The sequence below is a fragment of the Telopea speciosissima genome, chromosome 7, assembly GCF_018873765.1.
Source record: "Telopea speciosissima isolate NSW1024214 ecotype Mountain lineage chromosome 7, Tspe_v1, whole genome shotgun sequence".
Lineage (NCBI taxonomy): Eukaryota > Viridiplantae > Streptophyta > Magnoliopsida > Proteales > Proteaceae > Telopea > Telopea speciosissima.
In genome coordinates this window covers 44,367,290-44,378,413 of record NC_057922.1, presented here as the reverse complement: position 1 = coordinate 44,378,413, position 11,124 = coordinate 44,367,290, and the positions used below count along the sequence as shown (strand labels likewise).

At 39.1% G+C, this 11,124-nt stretch overlaps 1 protein-coding gene across 1 annotated transcript; it reads right to left on the bottom strand.

Annotated features, from left to right (window-relative positions):
- On the bottom strand, nt 1-4,955 carry LOC122670052 (calmodulin). Its single transcript, XM_043867002.1, has 4 exons — nt 4,825-4,955; nt 2,620-2,777; nt 608-688; nt 1-170 (listed from the first exon to the last, which is right to left on the bottom strand). Exons 1-4 carry the CDS (start codon nt 4,898-4,900, stop codon nt 36-38), a joined length of 450 nt encoding a protein of 149 aa, XP_043722937.1. The 5' UTR covers nt 4,901-4,955; the 3' UTR covers nt 1-35.
- Between the last annotated feature and the right edge of the window lie 6,169 nt (nt 4,956-11,124).

The following is an 11,124-nucleotide window of genomic DNA, read 5'->3' as shown; positions in this document are numbered from 1 at the left end:
TATAGACCAAGTCTATCCTCCCGCCACCAACAGGCTCACTTGGCCAGCATCATCCTCACAAACTCCTGGTAATTGACTTGGCCATCACCGTCCACATCTGCTTCTCGAATCATCTCGTCCACTTCCTCATCCGTCAATTTCTCTCCCAGATTTGTCATCACATGCCGCAGCTGCTCAAAATCCAAAACACAAAAATGAGCCAATCTTTGAATATGCAAGGTTTCAGCATCTTTGCCACAGCACCTAAGGTTCTTTTGTTGTTACCCATCCCCCCCCCCCCCTCTCCTCTCTTTCCTTCCACATGACAAAGTTCATTCTATTCCTATCCTATGCCACGTGGCAAAAAGAAACCATCCTTGCCATTTTCAGTTCCAAAGCAGTGAAAGGAATGCGGCAAAAAATTTAAGAGCATTCACACAGGAGAAATGGAACACATGAGCAGAAGGAATAGGAATAGGCAAGGCCATCATAAACATGGCAACTCCAGATAATTCTCTTAGGAGGGAAGGTCTAAAATCACCATGTGATCATCCAAATGTATGCAAATTCAAGGCTGCAGATTCCAACGCAAATATCATACAAAAGAGAAGTTCATAAACAGCCTTACCTCTGCAGCTGAGATGTAACCATTTTGGTCCTTGTCAAAGACCTTGAAGGCTTCCTTCAATTCTTCCTCAGAATCAGTGTCCTTGAAAAGTAGAAAAGAATATTTAGGAAGCATGAATATTCCAGAGACACTGAAGAAAATATATTACGCCAAATGTGAATTGTTCTTATTATGTAGGATTCTCAATGAGTTGAGACATTGTAATGGTCCTAGATTATCTTAAGTGAACCAGATCTCTGTTTTGCAGCTCATAAGACAAGAGACCAACCACCTCTGTTATGCCTTCTCACTATACAGACATGTTAAAGCCCCACGAAAGACGGGACAAGAGGATGAGAGCAAAAACAGAAGTTTGGAGCTCCACGGCTCAATTAAGCTCTGAGGTATAGTGGACTTGGCTTTCTAAAACCCAAACAAGTTCATATATATTATGTTAACCACATAATCACATGGTTTTGAGCTTTGGACCTAAATTAGCTGGATAAGTTGGCCAGACTTGTGAGCCAAGATTACTTTTTGATGAACCTGATACAAGTTCACTTAGTCTGAGTAATGTGATTGAGATGAAAATGACTATGCCTTATATGCAATATGCAATATGTGCCTATTTGATTATTTCAATTTACCATCCATTTTTCCAATCTCCAGCAGCAGATGAAATATGGGTTCACAAGAATATGGGAATGACTACCACCTCCATGTATAGAAAAAGATTTCTCTATCCCAATTATAGTGGACTGAAACATGTTAAGTAACCTACTAATAAATAAAATCTGTCCTAAAACAGAGACTGTTATCACTAAAATTACCTATTTTTTATTTACATTGGAAAATGGCAGGTTACAACAACAGATATATTGCCTTAGACACTCAGTTAATGAAGTATTGCAAAGAAAAGTAGAAATTAAATTTAGAAATGGGTATAAGGTGATAATGAATCTAAATGTAAAGAAAAGCATCATACGTAAATATGGAGTCAAATAGTTTCCATTATTAGCACACACAAATTCATTCTTCGTGCTACAAAGTGCCATGGAATTGCCAACTGAATAGCTATAAAGGTGATATGTTTAAGTCAACAGACTCAACACATGCCAGAAGCCAACTTATCCATCTTGCGGAGCTTTGAGAATTTCTCACCATAATTAAATTAGTTAGTGAGCAAATTTGATTGTTGCCCCTGTGAATTTTCATGGAACAGAATGCCTAGCCGTCCAGAACAGTGGTAGTACACAATCAAATAGGCTATGATACAAAGAATGAAAGTCATTGTTACAGAGACTGACTTTGAATATTGCTTGTCACATAATCTGTTATTCTGAGACAACATATATAGCTACAATAAACTAGCCGCTGTAAACTAGCCTTCGTAAATTAGCTCTTAACCAGGCATTATAAACTAGCCATTAACTAGCCATTGTAAATTAGCTGTAATAAACTAGCCGTTATACAGTAAACTCTTCTTACCCCCACACCCATAGTTCTTAATCTCAGTTTCAATACAAACCGAGACGAAACATTGAGTCAATACCGACTCGTACCAAGTTTCGACCATATTTGACATTTTTCGGTAGTTTTGACCAGTTTCAACCAATTTTGACCAGTTTTGATCATCCCAGTTTCAATGGTTTCAACCAGTTTTGACCAGCCCATGACATGTCGAGTTTTGCCCAGAAAATACCAGGTTTTGGTCAAAACATGCGAAATCTTGGTTTTGTCTTGGTTTCGGCCAGGGACAAAACCAAGATTTAGAACCTTGCCCACACCCCCTCCCTAGTTAACAAACTCAGAATCCAAAAGGAGTGTATTGTGCCCAGAACAAATTACCAAATGAAATTCAGCTGGCAACACTATACCATTCCATAATTGCATTCCAAAACAAGCCTTTGATAAACTTTGAACGAAGCAAAAACATTAACCAATAGTAACATGTCCAAAAACATAAATTCCATGAAGAAAACAATAATATGAACCTTGATATGCTGAGGCAATGCACTGTCAATTAAACTCACCTTCATTTTCCGTGCCATCAAATTCAAGAACTCAGGGAAATCAATTGTTCCATTTTGATCAGCATCAACCTCATTGATCATATCCTGGAGTTCAGCTTCAGTTGGATTTTGCCCCAAGGATCTCATCACAGTACCCAGCTCTTTGGTAGTGATGCAACCTATAAATGAATTCATATTTTAGCAATAGAACATAGATACAATAGATCATACATTTTACAGCAAGTGAACATTATCACCAATATAACAAAAGTATTACAGCATAGCATGGTCAGGTTGGATGGGGTTGAGCCCGGTAGGGCTGGACCTGGGCTGCGATATCCAGCCTGACCTCCGGTTGGGCTGCGCCTGGATTGAGCTAAGGGCTAGGGTTGGGCTGGGGTTCTTAAAAAATCCAGCCCAATTTATGATATGTTGGTTTTCTCCTATTATATCATTACAAGCATTATTATATCATATTGCATCGATACAGATAAATATGCACTAAATTTATTATATTGCATGAAATCATTATAGATCTCATCATGGCATAAATAATACAAAGCATGCACACTTAGGTGCCTAGCCAACGCCTTGGGTTGTCCTGTCACCGTGAAAACTATGCTATAAATCCACTAGTTTCAGCCAACACAAACAAGAAACAAAAAGGAAAAGGAAAGACAAGTGACTGAATCACTCAAACCAATTTCTCTTTCCTCAGCCTGGAGGGTGTAAGGAACACACCCTGTGCATCATCCCAAGAAATAGTTTAAGCTAAAATTTATCCTTTTTTGAATTTTTATGAATGTCATATAGAGTTATAAAGTTAGATTCACCACTACACTACAGTACGATATGCCAAGAGAAGCCATAATTTTAAAACGTGACCTGACAGGAGGATTCATATCATGACTCAGTTCAACTACTTAGGGTTACCCCAAGGTTTAAACCCTCAGAATCAGGTATGGGATCAGTCCCTTCTGATTCATTCCTTTTTGAATCATCCCAAATTAGCCGGACTAAGTCTTCTACGAATCGGGGTTAATCAGTATCAGGGTCAGTCAGTTCCGAGTCGAATCAGCTGGTTCTGATTTTTTAAAACCTTGGACTACCCTGTTCCACCATCTCTCAATTAAATAAACAAGATATTTCTCAACAGTAAAATAAAAATGGTCAAACATGGCAGTTGCATTATCATTACAAAAAACCTTTCAATCCTTTACCACCAGATGGTCAATTTAATACCAGTGTAAGAACTGGATCCCATCACATAAATCATTATACATTTAATTGGACTTTCAAAATTCTATATAATCCAAACGTGTGAATGTCCTTCCCCTTAGAATGACTTGGCAATGCCTAACCTTTCTTGGGCATTTAACTCACGGCTGACAATATAGGAAGTTTAAGAAAGTTCCTTCATGACAACAGCTAAATAATTGAACAAAACAAAAATGAAAGAAGGCAAACTAAATTACAAGACGTTGAATCACCACTCTGGAAAAAGGGCTCCACCATGCATCAGAGGAAAAAATAAAAACAAAGACTTGAATAAATGCTCCAGGAATAACAGAATCAAAGACAGTTCTCACTCTACCAAAAGAACCAAAACATTCATTCATAAAAATAAATGATGTTTTCTAACCCTCCCCAACAAAAAAAAAACATTCCTTTTCATCACGGAAATAAATAACCTGAACACCTGAAGCAATAAAAGCAAAAATCTATCGAAACACTGTGTCATGAATTTATCAAATAATTAGCAGACTGCACGCATCGCAAACACTGCCAGAGGGGAAGAAATGAAGAAAGAAAGAAAAGAAAAGGTGTAATTTAGGATATGATCGTGATTTGCCAGGCATCTACTTAAGGTCCAAAATCACCCATGATACTGGTGATCCTACAGAAAAAAGATAGTGGAAAGAGCACATAAGGCATAGGTTACGCAGAAAGAACGATCAACCAAAGCAAAAGAAATACGGTAAAACGCCAAAAGCATCTATCTAGATTCTCGATGCATGCACAACAAAAATTACCAACCTGAAAGCAAGGAAACATAAATTTGAGGAAAATAGCAACCAAAACAAACAAATCACAAGCATCTCCTTTCAAATACAATGATCTCACCATGAAGCTCAGTTTTCTAGTCTGCTCAACACAGCACTACAGTAACCTAATGCAGTTGGAACAACAAAAGAAAAAAAGGAACAGACAAGGAAAGAAATCAACCATCTCCGTCCTTATCGAAGAGGCTGAAAGCTTCCTTGAACTCTGAAATCTGCTCTTCTGTGAGTTGCTCTGCCATGAACGAGTTTTGTGTTGTTTTGCGCTAGGTTTGCTCAGTTTTTTTGTTTTGTTTCGTAGACTCGTAGTAGGGTTTCTCTCTGTAAACTCCCTCCAAAATGTCTGCGAACCCCTCCCTACTTATACGCATCTCGTGGAGAATTTCCGTTATACACGCGTCAGGACGCGTCGAATCAGAATCCGTATATCGGACGGTGGGAGAATCTCTAAAGATAAGAAACATATTTACGTGGGGGTCCACCAAATTGCATTTCGTTTACGAAAGGAAAGATGGACATTTGATTACAAGTAATGGGCCATGTGGACCACAACCAAAGATGCCAAGATGTTGTTATTAAATGACGAATTTACCCTTTCTTTGACCTTCTTTGATGCAGCCATTTTATCGTTTTGCTGCGAAACGAACCTGGCGGGCTTATCTTTAATGACAGAAATCATATATAGGCCTAAGACCAAAGCCTCAAAAATCCAAGAACCGACTCTTTATGTTTTTTTGTTTTGTTTTATTTTTTAAAGAATCGGAGTTTATCTTCACCCACAGTTATGGTTTGAAGAATTGATGTTCGATACGTATTGATATCCCTGGAGATTGATATCGTTTTTTAGCTAATCCCGTATGTCAAAAGAAATAGGGGCAAGTAAATATCTTCGATCCATATCGATATCAGATCGATATATCCTAGACCGATTATCAAAACCATGCCCACAGTGAAGAGATTCCTTATCTTTTTTAAAAAACAAAGAAATAGATTCTTCATCTTTATCACTGGCGTGACTCTAGGAGTTAATGATTTGTTGGATGAGTTTTTTTTATTTTTTTAGGTGGAAGTTGGACGAGTATCTACAAAATTATCTACGATATGGTACACCTAAGGTTCACAGATAAAGCTAAAGATTTACCATAAAAAAAAAAAAAGTCCACACCTAAAGCTATAAACTCTGATTTATAATTAGGCCTGTAAACGGATCGGATTCGGCTTAGATATGGATCGGATGTAATTGGATTGGGATATTTTCTGGTCGAATATAGACACCTCTAAAAGGATTCTGATGGATTCGAATGCAGATCAAATTCGGATTTTTGACCATCCGTTTACACCTCTGCCTTGTGTAACCCAAACTTTCCTTTCCCTAGTAGATACAATTCACTCTCAATCCATAGTTTCAGATTATGATTCTCTTCTCCTCATATTCTAGAACCTGTTGAATCTTCAAAAACCCTCAAGATCGGTATTTACTTAATTTTTTATAATTAAGTATTCGGATTCGGATTTTTATCGAATTATTTGGATTTTTTTCCGGATATCTCTAATCGAATACAGATGCCCTTAAACGGATACGGATGCGGATCGAATTCGGATTTTCGATTATCCATTTACAGCCCTATTTATAATCCACCACTTTGGAATCTTAAGAGGTGGCATCCAAGATTGCATGTTAGATCCTAACGTACTATGTAGTGGGGGTAAAATATTCCGATAAACACTCAAAAGTGAATGGTTTTTAGTGGGGATTATAAGCCAGAAAATTATCACCTCAATTTGCCTACCCTTCAATTTTCTCAATTCCATCTAATAGTGTATTCGGGCAGGAGATAGGGTGATCATTTCCACCCCCCCATTAGATGGAATTGAGGAAATTGACAGGCAGGTCAATTGAGGGGATAAAGATCCATTATAAGCTTGTATTGTGGCCCTAGGGTCTTTATGAATTTTTATCCTTTGTTGTTTGTTGCCTAAATAGCACAGTGGTGTCTTCTCACATGGGACGTGAACTGATGATTTAACCTCCCTCAGGCAATGTGTTCGGACATGGAGGTTAAGTCATCAATTCGTCCCCATGTGAGAGGACAGCAGATACTGTTCGAGCAACGGAAAACAAAGGATAAAAATTCATAGAGATCCTAGGGCCACAGTACAATCAAGGTTTTAGTTAGTAATCAGTATCGATATCGGTTTCTATCGATTTTTAATCAATATTGATTCAGATCGATCCGATCTAGATCAGTCATGTTTTTTCCAAAAAACTTGATTTTTATCTATACCGATCCACCGATACTCATCTGGCAGATCCGTTACAGATTCCGAAAACTATGATTACAATAAAAAAATAACCATTCGTCAAATTTTTTTCCTCTATTATTGTTGACAAATGCCACTCCGTGGAACTTTGATGGAAGATCCAAACTCCACGTGAAACAGTCACTTATTGAAGTCATGCAAGGATATGAAAGTGAGTCATCATGAAGCTTCTGGACTTAAATGGCTTTAGGGGGGCAAAGTAGGGGTGGTACGTGGACCTATCAAAAGCTTAGGGGGGTACAAGGAATATTGGGTGCATTACAGGGGGTACGTGTATTTTACCCTTTCGATTTTGTTGTGTTAAGTCAATATTTATATGAAAATTATTTAAATTTTTTTTTTAATTATGAGGAAAACATTAAATAGTTATACAATTGTTTTACTACTCTCAGTCTGAATTGAAGTACTTCTACATTAAGTTTTTAATCGTTTGTTTTACTTACATTATAGTAAACAAATATTATTATGGCGGATCGTGAAATTCAACATTCGAAAGGAAAGCAGAAGGTAGGGAACAGTAGTCAACAGAGGGAGCAGAGGGAGCAGAGGGAGCAGAGAGAGCAGAGAGAGCAGAGGCCAGCCAGGCAGCCTAGGGTTGATATTGCATAGTTACATGGCACTCCAATTGATGGGGATAAGAGAAAATCCCAATTAATATAATTGTCACATCCAATTTTTGGGAGATGGGTCCAGTAGACTTAAACAACATCTGACTGGAGGATCTAAAGATGTTGTAGATTACCATATGATCCCTACTCAAGTAGCTAGGGAAGTTGGTGACAATTTGAGAGGAAAGAATAATAGGAAGGCTGAAAAGTAGAGGGTAAGGGAACAACTTAAGGAGGCAGTGAGAGGAGGAGGAGGAGAATACCATGATGATGATGGTGATGACTCTGATGATGATGACAGTGATGACCCCATCTATGTGCCTGCTGATATACAGACACCACAGGAGGTTAGGGACTTTCGACGGTTTGTTTCGAGGAGTAAAGTTAGTTTTCGAGAAGATCAGCGGAGACAGAGAGTAGGGGGTAGTGAAGGAGCAGACACATCTGGAGGTTCTAGAGGTGGGGTTTGTTGAATCCTTTTAAAGATCACAAAGTATGAAGGCAGCTCCAACACCTGTATCGGTACCAATACCACCATCAGCATCAAATCCTAAACTACATAGGAAGAAGGAAAGCACTTAACCAAAAATCAAAAGAGCATGGAAGAATATGAAGGGGTTAGTAAAAGAGTCAATAGCTAAGTGGATGCTATACCATACCATCCCAGTAAACACCACACAAGGCCCCCATGATGATACCATGATTGATATAATTGTAGACGCTGGCCTAGGGTTCAAGGGGCCCACCCCATATGAATATTTGTTTACCTCAACAGAAGTCTGAGATTGATGAGTACATTGGAGAGATGAGGAGTATGTGGGAGACATATGGGGTGACTATAATGGCAGATGGTTGGACTGGGCCTACAAGAAAGTACATCATCAATTTTATGGTATATTTTGATGGGAGGACAGTTTTCCTCAAATTTGTGATGCATCCAAAGAGATAAATGATGCAAAATATATTTATAGTTTATTGAAGGAAGTGGTTGAAAAAGATGTAGGAATAGAGAACGTTGTCCAGATTGTAACGGATAACGAAAACAACTTCAAAAAGGCCGGTGAGAAGATGATGAATAACAGTAAGTACCGGCTCTTCTGGACTCCTTGTGTGGTCCATTGCAATGATCTAATGCTGAAGGATATGGGAAAGTTAAAGTTGGTGAAGACTGTGGTGGAAAGTGCAAGATAAGTCACCAATTTTGTATACAACCACTCCTTCGCACTAAATCTATTGAGGGAAAAATGTGGAGGTGACTTGGTGAGGCCGGACATCACTAGATATGCTACAAACTACATTGACCTAAAAAGCTTTGAAACAAAGAAGGTCGGGCTGAGATCTATGTTTGCTTCTTAGGAGTGATTTGGATGGAAGGGTTCCAATACCACAGGTGGGAGAGAAGCACAGGCAACCATGTCCTCTAAGGAATTCTGGACAAAGCTAGGCAAAGTGGTGAAAGTTTTGGAGCCAGTAGTTAAAGGTCTACATATAGTGGACTCCGCTCTCAAGGGCCCCACCATGTCAATCCTGTATGCTGCAATGGACTTGATGAAGGATAGTGTCTACAATGTGGCTCCTCGTAGTAGCAAGCACTTCTTGGACATTATCAATGTTTTCTGGGAGAATCAACTTATACATCCACTGCATAAGGCTGGTGAATAAATTTATTTATATAACTAATTCATATCTTATTTTCTTGGTAATACTATTAATTACAATCTCTCATTTCTTTATGTCAATTTTCAGCATACTACTTAAACCCCAAGTATCAATATAATAATAGGCTTGGGTTGGATACTCAACTTATTAATGCTGTGAAACAAGTAGTCAAATAGTTGGAGCCAGATGGTAGACTACAATCTACGTGCAACAATGAGGTGAGTTTTATAAATCATTTAGAATATAATTAGTAAGTAGTAATTAGTTAATGAGTCATTACTAATTTTTCACATGGATATAAATAAAGATTTTTAGGGAAGCATTGGGGAGTTTTGGAACCGATGTTGCAGTACAAGGCAGAGCACGTGGTGATGTTGGTACTCAATTCAATATCTTATTCTTTTAAATTACATCTGTATTGAAAGTTGAAAGTTGTGAAAATTTTGACACGCATTTTTTTATTATAAACTTGTAATGCAACTGAATGGTGGGTGTTGTATGGGGAATTCACTGAGAATTAAAAGAGAATAGAAATCAATGTCCTTTCCCAAATATGTTTCGCATCTGGCTATGAAAAGAACTAAAGTACATTTTCATTCATCTACTCTAAGAGGCGCAACAGATTGGGTTCCGAACGTATATCTGACATAGTGTATGTGCACTACAACTTGAGGCTAAAACTACAACATATACGCATGGGACATGAGGGACAAAGGGGCACTATTGACCTCGTCAACATCTTTCAGGTTGACTCAGATGATGAGGACCCTATTGTGGATTGGGTGAGGGGTAGAGGTGAGCTGGTGCTGGATCAGGAGAGAGGTAGGTTAGACCCCGTGATAACTTCTGAGATGGGTGCTGATGTGGATGACTATATGGCTGACGAGGGTTAAATACACACATGGGAAGCATCACGCATACCATTCCAGCCCACAGGTGGCAATGCTGATGAGGATGATGACTGGTCCAGGTCCTCAGGTGGTACTAGTAGGAATCAGACTCAGACTCAAACGGGAACTGATGGAAGTGATGGTGATGGTAATGATGATGGCAGTGATGATGGCAGTGATGATGGTAGTAATGATGATGATGATGGTGGTGGTGGTGGTAAAGCATTTGATGGAATGCAAGAGCGTTATGTGGTAGACCAGCAGACGACGCCTGTAGTGCCAGTCCGATTCATCGGAGAAACACAATTTGATCATGCCACACAAGATACGGACCACGGTACACGTGAAGCCGCACCCACACCTGCACCCTCACGTACCCCCTTATAATACACCAGGAAGTGTAGGGGTCGGCAGACACAAGCTGTTGATTATATGGATATTGATGAGTTATCTAGCTCTGTTGGCGGATTGAGTATGGGTGATAGGGAGGGAGGATTGAGTGGGCATTGGTGTGCCCCATCTTTTAACACATATACCACTCCATCGTCATCAGATTATAGTGCATCACAATCTCAAGGTGGATATGGATATGGATATGGATGTGGATATGGGCAGTTCGTTAGGGACTATGACTCCCAGTTCCAGTACTAACCCCAGGGATGTACTAGTCCTACTGGATCATCTTTTATGGACAACATCTTTTCATACCCTGGCTACCAAACTCACCAGCCATATATGCTGCCAGCAGGCTCAACACCGACATCACATCATACTGGATCAGTGGGTAGTCATGGTTCTTCTTTACAGTCACAGATTGGTCACCAATATCCTAGGATAGGTTACCTTCAATATGTTGATGACTCCATTTACATGGCAATTGTAGATGACTACACTCGTTTCTTCTTCAAACTATACCGTGGTCCACGTATATCCTTTAAACAGAGGATAATGGACATCGACTCCAGCAGAGCATAAGTAGGAATATCC